The following is a 16,304-nucleotide window of genomic DNA, read 5'->3' as shown; positions in this document are numbered from 1 at the left end:
TTAGTAGAGACGGGGTTTCACCGTGTTGACCAGGATGGTCTCGATCTCTTGACCTCGTGATCCACCCGCCTCGGCCTCCCAAAGTGCTGGGATTACAGGCTTGAGCCACCGCGCCCGGCGAGACAAAGTCTTGTTCTGTCTCCCAGGCTGAGGTACAGTGGCATGATCTGCAGCCTTGAACAGCTGGGCTCAGGCAATCCTCCTACCTCAGCCTCCTGAGTAGCTGGGACTACAGGGTCACACCATCATGTATTTTTGGTAGAGAGGGGGTCTTGGTATGTTGCCCAGCCTAGTCGTGAACTCCTGGGCTCAAGCGATCCGCCCACCTCCCAATATGTTAGGATTAGAAATTGAGCCACTATGCCCTGCCAGTACAAGGAAAATAATCTCATCCCAACTCTTTGAAGTCAGAAATGATGAAACCATCATCTGTTGTTAAGGACTCATGAGATTTGACTCAATTTTTTACTCTAGAGAGTTTTCTCATTTTTGATATGAAAACTGCTTTAGATCAGGCACAGTGGCTCATGTCTGCAGTGCTAGCATTTTGGGAGGCTGAGGTTGGAGAATCACTTGAGCCCACTGTGTTTCACATTTTGTAATATCTGGTGTGTCCCAGGGGATACTTTCTCAGAATCTGCAGGTTTCACCTTATCTCTTTACCCACCGTTGGCATAGTCTGAGGGCATTTATCATGTCCTCTAGCCAGCCTCCTGATGGCAGTTGGTCTTTTCTCTGTCTTGGAGGATTCATGCCTCTTTCATAGTCAGGATATAGCCCTATCACCTGCAAAGTTCAAAGGTCAGACTTCGCTCCGATTGACACCAGAACTCTAATAATGGGCTTCTAACAGCAATCTTCCTTCTCCCTGCAGTGTAATCCAGTGATGATTGATGCCATCAAAGTTTCTGCTGCTCACAGGGCCCGATATTTTTGGGGCAACCTTCCTGGGATGAACAGGTAACAAGGGGCTCTTGAGTGGGTCAGGTAACAGTCAAGTTAAATATGTGATATGTGATATCAGCTCTGACATTCACGCCTTTCGAAACAGAGGTGGCTCTGCTGAGAAATGGCTATACCCTGGGTTTCAGACCACCTGTGGTCTTATGGGTTGATCCCTGTTAAGATGTTCAGCAAGTCCCTGAGAATCTCTGTAGGAGTTCTGCTCTTACCTGCTGCAAGCTGCCGACGGACCTGATCTTAAAAGTCCCAGGTGGCTGGGCGCGGTGGCTCACGCCTGTAATCCCAGCACTTTGGGAGGCCGAGACTGGAGAATCGCTTGAGCCCAGGAGTTCTAGACCAGCCTGGGCAACAAAGTGAGACCCCCGTCTCTATAAAAAATTAAGAAAAATACAAGTCTTATGTGCTGTAGCCAGACTCTGTACCTCTTTCCTGCCAGGGATCTCTCAATACTTGAGCTTGTTGATGCTCCTGCCCTTCACCTCTCCTCCCCGTTGCCGTAGGGACAGCGTCTGGAAATGGAAGTAGATTGTTGTTAGCGGTGCCTTTCCTCCTGCCCCAGAGATGAAGCGATCTTGGCCAGGCTCGTGTTGACCAACCAGGTGGCAGAGCTGCTATGAGAAACAATAGCCCGAAGACCATCTCCCTCAGATTCTCATCACCAGGAGCGTTTATCATATACTAAAGACAGTTCAGTCTTCAGACCCGCTGAAAGCCACAAAGCAGGCAGCTTTGTTGAGGATTATCTCCTCTATACGTGGTTTCAAGGAGAAGAACTTGCTAATTAAGATGTAAAATGCGATGGTAATGTGACATCCCAGACTTGCAAATGAGTTAAGCTTAAAACATTCTCCTGTAGAGTTAGGTGTGGAGAAGCAATAACCTTCTGCCACTTAGTGAAGTGTGGACAGAGGTGAGGGTCCTGGGGTAGCCTGGAGGATTTTTGTTGGCCACCTTGCCCGTGTACTTGGCTAAGCAGCCAGTCTTAGGGTACAATGCCAGTGTCTGGAATTAAATGGGTTAATTCCTTCAACATTTGAGCTCCCAGTCTGTCAGGCACTGTCACACTGTTGCCATTTTTGAGGTTAAACACATCATGTCTATCTTGGCTTTCATGATAGTGAGATGCTTATCGGGGAGGGGAGAGAAGACAGTGATTTGGGGTTTATTGCTGGTGGATGGGCATTGCATGGTTGATGGGAGGGCTTCTCATTCTAGCCAGAGACTTCAGTGAAGGAATGGAGCCATGCAGTTACTAGAGTGCTCCAGATGGAAGGAAGAGGGTCTGGGATGATGGGAAACATCCCCAGACCAGCTCAGAGCACCCTAGGTGGGGTGGCTGGGAAAGAAGGGCCAAGTAACATAGGCCTTAATGTGCTACCACTGAAATTGCTTTGGCATGGGAAGTTACAGACGAGATGAACTGTGTCCTACATTCATGACAGTTTCTGGGTGGATTACAGACAACAGCAGGATGTAGGCAGGAGTGGGGATACGTGAGGTGACTAGACGGCTCAAAGAAGGAGAGATGACTGATGATGATGTGGTGCCCCAGGAGGTGCCATCCCCAGAGAACACAATGTGAGTGGTGGCCTCCAGGGTTTGCAGCACAGCATTCCTGTGACTTAGCAAGGAGGGGTCAGATTCAGGGTATTTGGAGGGTAGGACATTTGCTGAGGCATTGAATGTGTAGGCTAGGAGGTGGAAGGATCAGTGAGACCTGATGCAGATCTGATGCTGTGACTAAGTTCTGCAGGCTTATAGGATGGGTGTGTCAAGCATCATATAGGGGACAGACCCAAGTCACCTGGCTTGTTTAGATCTTAATCCTACAATCAGCACAACGTGGAGCTGTGCAGCGCCCTTTTCTTCTGGTCTCTCAGCTCCCTTGGGTCCATGGCGGTGGTAGGAATGGTGATAGAGGTGGCATTTGAAGCCTGGCAGGTAAGGTCAAGGAAATGTATCAGTCTAGGGACATGTTTTGTGATTTCCCCAGCCCCTCTGTGGGCATGGTTCCCGTTCTCATGTCTGAATTTTTTGGCCTTGACATCCCTAACATGGGTCACTGTGGTCGTCCTGAATTCTGTACTCTTGCTGTGGTTTCTGTTCTGGAGCTGCTTGGCTACTTTCAGTTCTATCCCTTGCCCTTCTTAGTCATCTGTTTGCCTCTCTGCATTTGCAAAATAGTTTTCAAGGGTGAAAGTTAAAAGGGTGCTTGGTCCTTTTGTCAACCACCCCCTGTCCATTGTAATGAAAATGCCATCCACTGCTTTTTTCTGTTTTCGTTTTTGGGTTAAGATACTGGGTCTGTCTCCCAGGCTGGAGAGCAGAGTTGTAATCATAACTCACTGCAGCCTCTAACTCCTAGGCTTAAGCGATCCTCCTGCCTTGAACTCCCAAAGTGCTGGGATTATTGGTAGGAACTGCTGCAGCCGGTTGCCATTAACTTTTAAAGCCTCCTGAGGCAGCATCCCCAGCAGTGAGCCACCAAACTTGAGGGTGTGATGTAGTGATTGTATCAGGTAGACCCATAAAAATCTAAACCAAATCACTTTAAAACAGATGGAAGCTCAAAGGGGTAGTGTGACTTGCTCAAGCTCACTCAGACAGTGAGCAGGGGAGCAAGGACCTGAGGTTTCTCCTGTCCCACCCCTGTGTAGTGGTCTTGCTCAATGGGAACCTGACTTTGAAGTCCTGGCAGAGGACTTTACCTCCTGGATGCTGGGCTGCCCCTCTTGGGGCTAGCCCATTCCTGGCTTTGGCACACATGCTTGTGCTCATGCCAGAATCAGTTTCATCATTTAATGTAGCAAGTTCACTGCCAGGGCACATCTCTGCAACACAGGCCCTCCTCAGTCCTACCTTGTGCCTAGCAGAGGTCCCTCTACAGCTAGTAAAAAGTAATGGGTTTTGGCTGTTCCCAGGCCCGTGATAGCATCAAAGAATGATAAACTCGAGCTGCAGGACTGCTTGGAATACAATAGGATAGCCAAGGTAAGATGAGCTGTGGCCCTCTGGAAACATGCACTTTGTGTCCTCCAAGTGGGGATGAACTTGGTGTCTGATTGGTCCCTACTCCTCCTCCCACGTGACTTCCTGGTGTTGGGCTTCTTTCTCCCACACGATTGTTCTGTCCCTTCCTCAAATACAGAGACCAGGAGACATTCCTGATAAGTAATCACTATGAGAAAAGGCAAGGAGTCTTTCTAATTTTAACACTGGATACATAAAGACACAGAATTTCAGCTGGCCCTCCCAGGGAGAAAGGAATAATTAATCCTTTTGCCAAAAAACTAATTTTATGAAGACCTCCATAAACCTATATCTTCATGTTTGCGTAAAGCAAAGATCCATTTACCTAAACTCCGGTTGGGCATTCTCTGTATCTTAATCTTGCTTGATCAGGAACTCTGGTATCCTCTTGGTCCCCCATGTGATCTCATTCATGGTCACTTTTTTTATCTCATTTTTTCTGAGGCTGGTCCTTCCTGTTAACTTCTTGCCATTTGTGGGAAGCACAAAATGTTCTTGTTCCTTCAACTCTGCTTTTCACTCTCAGCCCTGCCACTCCTGCCGCGCCTGCGCTCTCCCCTCCATCTTTCCCAAGCACTTTTCTCTCGCAGCCCTGCCACTCCTGCCGCGCCTGCGCTCTCCCTTCCATCTTTCCCAGGCACTTTTCTCTCCCAGCCCTGCCACTCCTCTGCCGCGCCTGCGCTCTCCCCTCCATCTTTCCCACGCACTTTTCTCTCGCAGCCCTGCCACTCCTGCCGCGCCTGCGCTCTCCCCTCCATCTTTNCTGCCGCGCCTGCGCTCTCCCCTCCATCTTTCCCACGCACTTTTCTCTCGCAGCCCTGCCACTCCTGCCGCGCCTGCGCTCTCCCCTCCATCTTTCCCAGGCACTTTTCTCTCCCAGCCCTGCCACTCCTCTGCCGCGCCTGCGCGCTTCCCTCCATACCAGGTACTTTTGAGCCTTGACTCTACCCAGATCCCTTCATTCTGCGCTCACTCCATGATGTCGTTTTGTTCTCCAGTTAAAGAAAGTACAGACAATAACCACCAAGTCGAACTCAATCAAACAGGGGAAAAACCAACTTTTCCCTGTTGTCATGAATGGCAAAGAAGATGTTTTGTGGTGCACTGAGCTCGAAAGGTGAGCAAGGCTGCACTTGGCGAGGGAAACCGTGCAGATAGAAACAGAAACGGGCAGACATGGGCAGGTGTTTATCTTAACTCTGGATGGTCTCACTGCCCTTCAGTGTTAGCGGCGCTAGGAGTAATAATACCTTGTCATAGTTCGCCCTTATTGCTTGACAAAAATGGAGGAGGGGGTGTGGTGGTGGTGAGGAATCTGAGATAGGAGGTCATTAGGCTGCAGCATCTGTCTTTTGGCTGCACTGCCCTGACATCTGCCTGTCCCAACACGCTGGGACACTAGGATGCATGAGAAGCCAGTGAAAGAAAAAAAGAAGCCAGTGAAAGAAAACCCCACAGACATGCCATTCTTGAAGACTTTGCTCATTCTATAAATGATTCCTTCTTAGCCCTAGTTTGTCCTCTCCTTCCCTTTCTTTGGCTAAGTTTGTCTATTTGATGCAAATAACCCTCTCTTGGATTTCAGGCCTGTTCTGTCCTTTTTCTTTCCCTCCTCTGTTTGTTCCTTTTGCTTATACTGTTTTTAAAAAATCATTACTTGGTATAGTAATGTAATTAAGGCTCTGAACATTCCTCTTTACATCTATTCTGTATTTAGAAGGCTTTGATACAGATTATTTTCATTCCAGATATTTCACTTCTACAACTGGTTTAATTTCTTCTTTGACTTTTCTGAGTATAAAAGTAACTTCTGAACAGTATTTATGCTGTAGATTATTGTGTATAGACCCAAACCTAAAATGGTTGGTACAGATGGCTGTCATTGTGTAGACGCTAAGGCAAAGCAAGATGCAGGCCTGAGGTATTACATACACCTTTGACATGCTTCTGAGCACCCACGCAGTCAGTGGCCTGTTGGGATGACTTGTTGGTATTGGATTGTATACCTGAGCAACACTGAGGTTCAGCCTCTGAAGCCTCTTTCCAGGCCTGGTAGAATCCTATCGAGGAAGCTTTTAGTATATTCGATGCCATCTGCCTGAAGTTGTCCAGCTTGCTCCTTCATTCAGCATTTGGGTCTGAAGAAGGACGGAAAATTCTGATTGCCTGAGACTGTGACGATTGAAAATCTGGTCTGTTTTTGAGTGACCTTGTTCCTTACTAAGGAAATTGCTGAACTTCTCCCATCATAGGAGTTTGACGACATATTGCTGGCTGGCTGATTGGTATGCACACATTTATTCAAGGAAGGTCCTCTGAGCACCAACTCTGTGCCAACAGTATGGTGCTAGGCCTACACAAAATGGGGGATTTTTATTTATGAGCCATTTGTGAGCAAGTGTTCTGAGTTAAGGGCTCTGAATTTAGGTCCCAGGGACCTAACCGATGGGACTGAGGGATGGCGAGGGCAGAAAGAGTGGGACCTGGCTGGTTGAGGCGAGGGTTCCCCAGAGGCTGTCAGCAGGTGAGGGGCACTTCTGACTCGCTGTCTTTTCACCCTGGTACCCTCAGGATCTTTGGCTTTCCTGTGCACTACACAGATGTTTCCAACATGGGCCGTGGCGCCCGCCAGAAGCTGCTGGGAAGGTCCTGGAGTGTGCCTGTCATCCGACACCTCTTCGCCCCTCTGAAGGACTACTTTGCATGCGAATAGTTCCAGCCAGGCCCCAAAGCCACTGGGTGTGTGGCAGAGCCAGGACCGAGGAGGTGTGATTCCTGAAGGCATCCCCAGGCCATGCTCTTCCTCAGCTCTGTGGGCCATACCATGTACCTCAGTTCCCTCCTCCTCAGTGGGGGCAGAGCCACCTGACTCTCTTACAGGGGGAGCCCAAGGTGCCGCCTCCTGGTGCACAATTCAGACCTGGCTGCTTGGAGCAGCCAAACATGGTGCTCATTTTTTCCTTCTCTTAAAACTTTAAAACTTGAAGTAGGTAGCAGCGTGGCTTTTTCTTTCCTTCCTGGGTCTACCACTCAGAGAAACAATGGCTGAGATACCAAAACCACAGTGCCGACAGCTCTCCAATACTCAGGTTAATGCTGAAAAATCACCCAAGACAGTTATTGCAAGACTTTAATTTCTGAAAACTGGCTGCTACTCTGTTGCCAGATGTGTGCAGTTGTAGGCATGTAACTACAGGACATTTTTAAGGGTCCAGGATGGTTTTTTTCAGGGCAAGCAGAAGAGGAAATGTTGTATGTGTCTTTTACCTGGGACGTTCCCCTTGCCTAAATACAAGGTGTGGAGTCTGCAGGGGACCCATTAGAATATTTCCCATAATGATGATGATTTCAGCAGGGATGACATCATCATCACATTCAGGGCTATTTTTTCCCCCACAAACCCAAGGGCAGGGGCCACTGGCCACTCTTAGCTGAATCCCTCCCAGTGACTGCAATAGAACCGTCTGGGGACCTCAGGAAGAGGTGTGCTGAGTTCTATAATATAAGCTGCCACATATTATGTAGACAACTACGGCTCCTCCACACCTCCCTCTTCCCTAGGAGAGGAGTGTGAGGGAAGGAGCTTAGATAAGACAAGACACTCCCTCAAACCCATTCCCTCTCCAAGAGACTTACCCTTCACTGGCACAGGTCCCCAGATTAGAAGTCTGCTACCTTCATTCCTCATCTTTTTACTAAACTCAGATGCAGTGACAGCAGTCAGGGACAGAAGCACACTTCTCACACCTTTCCCTCATCTAAGAGATGACAGGGAAAACGGCAATAAAAGCTCGGTTCTCCCTGTGGAGATTTTTAATTTTTTTTTTATTTCACGATAAGTCGTTTTTAGGGGGAATGGGAGTTCAGACAAGCTGCATTTCAGAAATGTTGTCGTAATGGTTTTTAACACCTTTTACTCTTCTTACTGGTGCTATTTTGTAGGATAAGGAACAACGTTGACAAGTTTTGTGGGGCTTTTATACACTTTTTTTAAAATCTCAAACTTCTATTTTTATGTTTAACGTTTTCATTAAAATTTTTTTGTAACTGGAGACACAACGTAACAAATATGGGGAAAAAACTGTGCCTTGTTTCAACAGTTTTTGCTAATTTTTAGGCTGGAAGATGACGGATACCGAGTTTACCTTATGTTTAATTAAAATCAGTATTTCTCTATAACTGTCTGATGTCCCTTTTCTTCTGCAGATCAGATGGATGGGGGATCTGCGGGAGGGCCTAGCTAACGTGTAAGGGTGGGGGCCAGTGCATCTGCATCTCCTGGAGAGCTTGTCAGGGTTGTGATTGCTGGCCCAACCTCCAGAGTTGCTGACTCAAAGTTTAGGGTGGACCCTAGGAATTTTCAGTCACACAGTGGCACAGTTACTGCTCACTGCAGCCTGGACCTCCCGGGCTCAAGTGATCCTCCTCTGTCAGCCTCCAAGTAGCTGGGACCACAGGTGTGCACCACCACACCCAGCCTGACCCTAGGAATTTGATGCTGTCTATCAAGGGACCACACCAGACTAGTGAATGGGCATCCAAGTCATGGTTCCCAACTGTGGCTCGAGTGGCTGAATTCGTTTAGAAGCACCATGTGTGGGACATCTGTTTCCAGACATACAGATCTTGGGGAACTGATCAAGGTGATAATCACACCTCAAGCAAAAGATCCTAATGATGATTCTTACAGTTCATCATGCTTCTGTGGAATTCTATACTTTGTTCCACAGCTCCCAAGTTGTCATGTTGCCCGTCAACTACCTTCTGCAAGGGGATTCATTGGAAGTGGCCCTGGGGTCCCAGTCTACCCCATGTCTAGTGTGATTCTTAGTGTGCTCCCAACTGAAATCCTGGCCTTCAATGAGCACTCACAGTACCGGTTGCCCTTCTCAGCCTAACATTGCGACTCCAGTAATCCCAGGCAGGAGTCCCAAGCCCAGAGCCCATCAGGCTACTCATCTCCAGCCTTTGGTCAGGGAGAAGGGGGTTAATACTTGTTAGCTAGCATTTGTAGAGGGGATAGGGTGATATATTTGGGGTTCATCCACTGAGCCCCAGTCAGACCTAGCACCTCTGAGCCTCTTAGGTCATGTGTGAGGTGGGCTATAATCATGGCCATCTCTTCAATAAGGTCAGGTTTCTAAACAGCCTAGTCCAGGGTTTGGGGAGGGAAGAAGCTTCCAGAGTGGAAGGATGAACTTGTTAATACATCTTGGAGATCTTTCCATATTACATCCCTCCCAGTGGCTGTAGCATATATATATATATTTTTTTAACTGAGATGAAGTCTTGCTCTGTCACCAGGCTGGGGTGCAGTGGCGTGGTCTCAGCTCACTGCAACCTCCACCTCCCAGGTTTAGGCAATTCTCCTGCCTTGGCCTCCTGAGTACCTGGGACTACAGATGCCCACCACCAGACCCAGCTAATTTTTTTTTGAGATCTCACTTGCTCAGGCTGGAGTGCAGTGGCACAATCTTGGCTCACTCAGCCTCCCAAGTAACTGGGATTACAGGCGCCTGCTACCGCGCCCAGCTAATTTTGTCTTTTTAGTGGAGATGGGGTTTCACCATCTTGGCCAGGCCGGTGTTGAACTCCTGACCTCGTGATCTACCTGCCTTGGCCTTCCAAAGTGCTGGGATTACAGGCGTGAGCCACTGCACCCGGCCAGGATGAATGTGTTATTAGGTGCTTCAGGATTAGAACAGCCCACGTGCTAGTTGCCATGGTGAGATAGCTGGCAATTAGCAAGCTAGGCCAATACAACCTCTTCACATTTCCCCAGGTGTTGAGACCCCGGGGACCTGGGCCACCCAATTAAGCCATCTTGTATACAGTGCAGTACCAAATGCCAGGACAGGATGAAGCCAGATAAACAGCCCCAGCCTCAAAACCCCAAGAGAGATGGACGAGCCCTCCAGGTGAGGGGGCCTTGGTGTCCTGGCCTGCTTGTGGGGTGGGAGTCCTTAGAGGGGGTATGGGGTAATTTTTGTGTTTTCTCAGATTAGGCTGAGATCTGAGTGATGATCCTATGTTCTGAGGCCAGGGGAGAATGCAGTGAACGCTCTGATCTGGGGAAAGGCTGGAGCGTAGGCCTTTGCTGAAACAGTCTGTGTTTGCTTGGATTTGTGTCTGGGGTTTGGCATGTTACCGTGTCACTTGGAGCAAGCAAACGACCTAACCTCTTGGGGTTCTTCATCTCTCATCTAAAAGATGCCAGCCTGGTCAACATGGGGAAACCCCATGTCTACCAAAAAAGACAAAAATTAGCCAGGCGTGGTGGCACGTATCTGTAGTCTCAGCTACTCAGTGGGGCTGAGGTGGGAGAATCGCTTGAACTTGGGAAATGGAGGTTGCTGTGAGCTGAGATTGCACCATTGCACTCCAGCTTGGGTGACGAAGGAGACCCTGCCTCAANAAAAAAAAAAAAAAAAAAAAGTGGAAATAATAAATCCTACCTACTTCATAAGGTTACTGAAGTTCAAAGGCAATAGGGAAAGTTCTTTGCCTTACACCTGGCAGGCAATAAAGTCTACAAAGAGACATTTTTGTAAAAATGAGACCCATTAATGTGATGCTGATGACAATGAAGACAGGATGCAGGTAGCGATAATAACATCCAATGCTTATCAGTAATAATAGCCTTGGGCCAGGCACAGTGGCTCACCCCTGTAATCCCAGGACTTTGGGAGGCTGCGGTAGATCACTTGAGTTCAGGATTTGAGACCAGCCTGGGTAGCATGGGGTGTGAAACCACCTCTCTACAAAAAAATTTAAAAATTAGCGAGGTATGGTGGTGCACCCCTGTGGTCCCAGCTACTCGGGAACCTGAGGTGGGAGGATGACTTGACCTCAGGAGGTAGAGGTTGCAGTGAGCTGAGGTTGCGCCACTGCACTCCAGCCTGGGCAACAGTGAGACCCTACCTCAAATAATAATAACAAACCTTTTTAAAAAAGGTAGGGTAATATTTCCCCAGATGTTGTCAGCAGGCAGACGGACTGGTGTCAACGGTAGCAACAGTGGCATCGGGTGTGGAACTTGTGCCTTTCCCTTCCTGTGGGGATCCCAATGCTACTTGCTAGGCTTGCCATCTTGTCTTTACTTCCCTACCAATTTGTGATTTTGGCGGTGCTCCATAGACTCCTTGTGCCTCAGTTTACCCAAGTATAAAATAGGGACAATATCAACCTCATGGAGCTGATGTGTGGATCAAATAATTCAGTGTATATGAGGCCCATGGAAGAAGTTGGTGGGGACTGAATGTTGAGTAAATGACAGTGACAAATGACCCCCAAAATGCTTTCTTATTACTGTTAGAGAATTCTGGCAACCCTGTGAGGCCTGATTACCATAATTATTAGTAAAAGAACTGATTCCAAAGAGGTCTCATCACATACCCAAGGTCACCCAGCATCTGTAGCAAAAGGAATTGCGCATTGGAATCTGCTCTAGGAAGCCGGTCTCCTTTTTCTCCTTGGTCTCACCTGCATCTTTGTTGTTCTTGTTTGTGTGTTGTTTTTTGTTTTGCTGGAGCTGGAAAGTACCTGCCGACCTTTGCAGTGTTCAATTTGCCTTCCTTCCTACCTTCCTTCCCTTCCTCCATTTTTTTTTTTTTTTTTTTTATTTTGACACGGAGTTTTGCTCTTGTTGCCCAGGCTGGAGTGCAGAGGCGCAATTCAGTTCACTGCAACCTCCGCCTCTTGGGTTCAAGCGAGTCTCCTGCTTCAGCCTCCCAAGTAGCTGGGATTACAGGCAAGTGCTACCACACCCGGCTAATTTTTATATTTTTTTAGTAGAGACGGGTCTCTCCACGTTGGTCAGGCTGGCCTCGAACTCCTGATCTAAGGCTCCCAAAGTGCTGGGATTACAGGCGTGAACCACCGCGCCCGGCCCAGAAAGTTGACTTCTAAGCCTTTCCCCAAAGTGTCTATCAAGTATTTATTATTCAATAACCTATTCTTACAGAAATTCATTGTAAGGCTGGGTGCGGTGGCTCACGCCTGTATTCCCAGCGTTTTGGGAGGCCAAGGCAGGAGGATCTCTTGAGGTCAAGAGTTCGAGACCACTCTGGGCAGCACAGCAAGACCTCCATCTGTCTCTGAAAAAAAAAAAATTCATTGTGAAAGCAATTGTTTTTTGGCTACTGCGGTAGAGATTTTGTAACTGGACAAGTACACCGGACCGAGGCGGGACCTCATTGGCTGCGGCCGACCACGTGCCACAGTCGCCCGGGCGGTCGGGGCCCCGCCCCTCGGCTCCTCTTCTGTCGATCAGGGGCTGAGCTCCGCCCTCGGCGCGCGGCTGGGTTCCTCTCTATAAAAGGAGCCGGCGGGCGATGACGAGTCTTTACGTCGGCGCGTAAGGGGGGGGGTGCGTGTGAGGTCATCGCGCGGGCGAGCGGGCGGGGTCTGGCGGTTTGAACGAGAAGAAGACGGAACCGGAGCCGGGTGCGGGCAGTGGAAGCGGTTCCGCCGAGAGCCGGTGAGCCGGCCAGCGGGCCCAGGGAGGGGCGGCTGTGGGGGCGGTCGTGTGGGCCAAGGCCGGGCGTGCGCGGGCAGGCCCTGCGGGCGGCGCCAGGGCCGCTCCACACGGCGGTGCGGTTCGAGCCGGGTGGGGGAAGGGCGGGGCCGTGACCCGGCGCGCGCGGGCAGGGCCGGGGGGCGCGCGCTCCGCTCTGCCGCGGGGGGGCGGGGTATCGGGCCGGAAGTGGCGGCTGCTGCTCCGCGGTATGGGGGCTTCTGGGCCGCCGCTGAGGTGTGGACCCTGCGCTAACCCGGCCGGAGGTCCCAGGGTTGTTGGGCCCCGGGAGGGTGTGGGCGAGGTGGGCCGTGCTGGGAGCTCTGGGGACCCACTTTGTAGGAGGCCATGTCGCCTGAGGGCCGAGAGATCCGGTTGTGGATTGAGACCTGTGTTGGGTTCCGTGCTGTGTGACCTTGGACAGGTGCTGTAACCGCTCTGGACCTCAGCTTCCTCATCTGTAAAACGGGGACAATAATAGTAGCTACATTAAAGTCTTAGCGCGGTGCATGGCAGAAAGTAAGCCAATTCTTGGACTCCCTCCTTTCATCAGTGTGTTTATCGAGCGCCCACTAGGTGTTGAGCACCGTGCTAACCGCGGGCTGTTCGCCCGGGAGCAAAGATTTGCTCTCTGGGAATCCACGTTGTGATGAGCAGGACGACAGTATAACAGGATGGTAGCAGCAGTGCTAGTCCAACCCCTGCTTCACAGCTGCCTTCGGATGCTGCAGGGCAGAGCTTGACCTCCGCCCCATTTTGGGGATGAGGATCCTGAGACCCATTGAGGGGAGGTTATGCTAGGCGGGGCATCCACTTCTTTGATGGCACGTCTCTAACAGTAGTAACGATAATAGCAGCTCTTTGTTAGTTGGATACTTGTGTGTCAGGCACTGTGTTAAGTGCTGCATGTGGCATTGTATCTTTTTAACACACACACTGTCTTTTAAGAGAGATTATCTTCTTTTGTTTTTTTTTTTTTGGGACGGAGTTTCATTCTGTTGCCCAGGTGTTCAGTGGCGCGATCTCGGCTCACTGCAATCTCTGCCTCCCGGGTTCAAGCGATTCTCGTGCCTCAGCCTCCCTAGTAGTTGGGACTATGGGCGCACACCACCACGCGCTGCTAATTTTTGTATTTTTAGTAGAGATGAGGTTTCGCCATGTTGGCCAGGCTGTTCTCAAACTCCTGACCTCTAGTGATCCACCTGTCTCAGCCTCCAAAGTGCTGGGATTACAGGCGTAAGCCACCAGGCCCGGCCTCTTAACCTCTTTATTACACTTTATCCCTGAGGTCCAGAGCTACAGGTTCAGATGTGCCCTTTGTGGTGGTGTGTCAAAGTGCCTAGCACAGTTTTAGGCACATAGGGAAGCTTGGCATGTGATGTGCCTTTTGTTAAGTGTTTCATGTAGATTCTCATTGAACCCTCACCACCACTTTGTGCAGAAGGTACTGTTTTACCCATTTTACAGGATGAACCATTTGCGATTCAGGAAGATAAAGTGACTTACCCAGGATCACATAGCTCCTTTCTGGTGACACCTTCCTCCCCCTCTTTACATAGGGCTCAATATGGTGCCTTGAAAGTAATGAGTGCTTTTCAGCCAGCAATGAATTAGTATAGGTTTGGGAGCTTGCTTGGAGAGCTGCTTAAGGAAGAGAGATTCTTGTGTGGGTTTGAGGGAGCTTTTTCATGGTGGTGGACCCTGGATGAGGAAGTCTTGTAAGGGTGAGATTCGTGTGGTAGACATGGGTCTCCTATTGCTGCCAATGATGGCGTTGTGAAGGACGGTGAGCTGAAGCTGGAGGTCTGAGAACCAGGCTCTGTTTATACTGTTAGAAGGAGCCAATTAATTGGTTGAGTGGGTGGATGTTTATTGCACATCCGCAGGGTGCCTAATCCATGTATTTAGTGGCTGCAGCGTTTGTGGAGCACGTGGGACCCGGTATTAATGTACTGCTAATGAAAGTTTTAAGTTATGATGATGAAAGGCCATTAACATTTTCTGAGCTGGGGTGTGGTCAGGAGACACACATGGCTTTACCAGCTGCTTAGATTTTATGGCAGTATGGTGCACACAATACAGTATATATAGGAATAATATACATAATAGATTACAAGTGTTCAGCTGGGACCGTGTGTTTTTTGTTTGAATGTCTCTGCTTGGTACCTGATTTTGCACACAGTATTTTGTTCATTCAGGGATTTTAAACGGGGGAGATGCTTACTTTGATTTGTGATTCAGAAAATTCTCTCTGGTTTGCTGTGTAAGAACAGATTGACACAGACAAATTTGAGGACTATTGCAGTGCATGTCCATGCAAGATGGTGCTGGCAGGTCTTGGGCACACTGTTTTCGGCACTGGATACAGGAGGATGAGTGAGACACGGTCCCTGCCCTATGCTACCTTGTTTGTTTAGTACCTTTTTTTTTTTTTTTTTTTGAGATGGAGTCTCGCTCTGTAGCCCAGGCTGGAGTGCAGTGGTGTGATCTTGGTTCACTGCAGTCTCCGCCTCCTGGGTCCTGGTTCAAGCAGTTCTCCTACCTCAGGCTCCCAAGTAGCTGGGATTACAGACAGGAGCCGCCATGCCCAGCGAATTTTTTTTTTTTTTTTATGGTGGGGCTGCCCCAAAGGGCAGACGGGTTTATTGGGCAGCAGCTGGGAAAATCAGCGGTTGGACTTGGCCACACACTCCAGCTCGTCCTTTTTCTTGATGGCATAGGAGTTGGAGGAGCCCAATTTTTGTGTTTTTTAGTAGTGACAGGGTTTCACCATGTTGGCCAATCTGGTCTTGAACTCTTGACCTCGTGATCCGCCTGCCTCAGCCTCCCAAAGTGCTGGGGTTACAGGGATGAGCCACCGTGCCCAGCCTGTTTAATACCTCTTAAATTTGATGCCATGCTAGATATTTTATGTGCCTTATCTAATATAAACCCTTCTATGACCCTTTTCAGATAGGTGGCTTTAACTTGTAACTGAGGCACATTGAGTTTAAGTAGCCTGCCTAAGATTGCATAATTAATGAATGACTGCCTCATATTCAAACCCATGTCCTCCTGGCTTGAAATCCTCAGCTATTTGTATTGAGTGGATTGCCTCCTGGCCCAAATCTGATTCCAGAATGGTTCAGAAATAACGAGATAATGACAATTCAGTGTGGTAATTCCTATCATAAAGGTTTGAATGAATTGCTCTGGAAACACAGGGATTAATTTCCCAGTGGAATCAGTAACTAAATTGTGTTGGTGTCTTGCATAACATGGTTTTATCAGCTGATTTGGGGAGTGTAAGAGTGTTGATGATTTGCTTTCTGATAAGTTTATATAGATATATTTTTCTCTCCTTGACACTGTTTTGCCAACCTGAATACAACCTGCATCCTCTTGCATCCCCCAGGCCCCTCACGACGTCTGTGTGCAAGAGACGCTGTGAGGGGCCTGGGGGATGTGAGGGGATGCAGAACTGGCTAGTCATTGACCTTTACAGACCTCAGGCACCCCATGAAAAGGGGATCTGCCTCTTCTGGCTGTCATGTTCTGTAGTTTGGTGACGCAGGAGGTTTGCAGCAGCTTAATGCAGGAGATGGGTGTGGAAAGACCAACTCTATACTAGTCACCAGGTGGAGGGAACGAAGTGCCAGAAGAGATCACAGGGCTGGGATCTCAGGATTGTTCCGGATTGCTCTGCATCCTTCCCCTGCCCCTCCCCACTGGTGCAGTTGCTGTCTCATGAAATGAAGAAAATTTTAAGTGTCAAGGTCACTATGACATCTCTCTGGTATTTTTTTTTTTTTTTTTT

At 49.0% G+C, this 16,304-nt stretch overlaps 2 protein-coding genes across 7 annotated transcripts in view; both read left to right on the top strand.

Moving 5' to 3' along the window:
- DNMT3B (DNA methyltransferase 3 beta) overlaps window positions 1-8,169 on the top strand; it is a 51,256-nt gene extending 43,087 nt beyond the window's left edge. For 2 of the 4 annotated variants that reach the window (XM_037733320.1, XM_037733310.1), the window contains exons 19-22: window positions 875-960; window positions 3,885-3,954; window positions 4,992-5,110; window positions 6,565-8,169. In XM_037733320.1, the coding sequence (XP_037589248.1) occupies window positions 875-960; window positions 3,885-3,954; window positions 4,992-5,110; window positions 6,565-6,706 (417 nt within the window). In that variant the 3' untranslated portion in view covers window positions 6,707-8,169. The remainder of the gene's footprint in view (window positions 1-874; window positions 961-3,884; window positions 3,955-4,991; window positions 5,111-6,564) is intronic. The other 2 variants (XM_017514445.2, XM_017514415.2) reach the window with 1 other exon arrangement.
- A 4,172-nt stretch (window positions 8,170-12,341) lies between these two features.
- Window positions 12,342-16,304, top strand: part of MAPRE1 (microtubule associated protein RP/EB family member 1) — a 31,451-nt gene continuing 27,488 nt past the window's right edge. The window contains exon 1 of one of the 3 annotated variants that reach the window (XM_017514465.1): window positions 12,342-12,472. The gene's annotated coding sequence lies outside the window, so the exon portion shown is untranslated. Of the gene's footprint in view, window positions 12,473-12,708; window positions 12,746-16,304 lie in introns of those variants that run through there. The other 2 variants (XM_037733300.1, XM_037733303.1) reach the window with 2 other exon arrangements.

Source organism: Cebus imitator, unplaced genomic scaffold (genome assembly GCF_001604975.1).
Source record: "Cebus imitator isolate Cc_AM_T3 unplaced genomic scaffold, Cebus_imitator-1.0 Scaffold18, whole genome shotgun sequence".
In the NCBI taxonomy this organism is placed as follows: domain Eukaryota; kingdom Metazoa; phylum Chordata; class Mammalia; order Primates; family Cebidae; genus Cebus; species Cebus imitator.
This window is presented reverse-complemented; position numbering and strand designations above follow the sequence as displayed.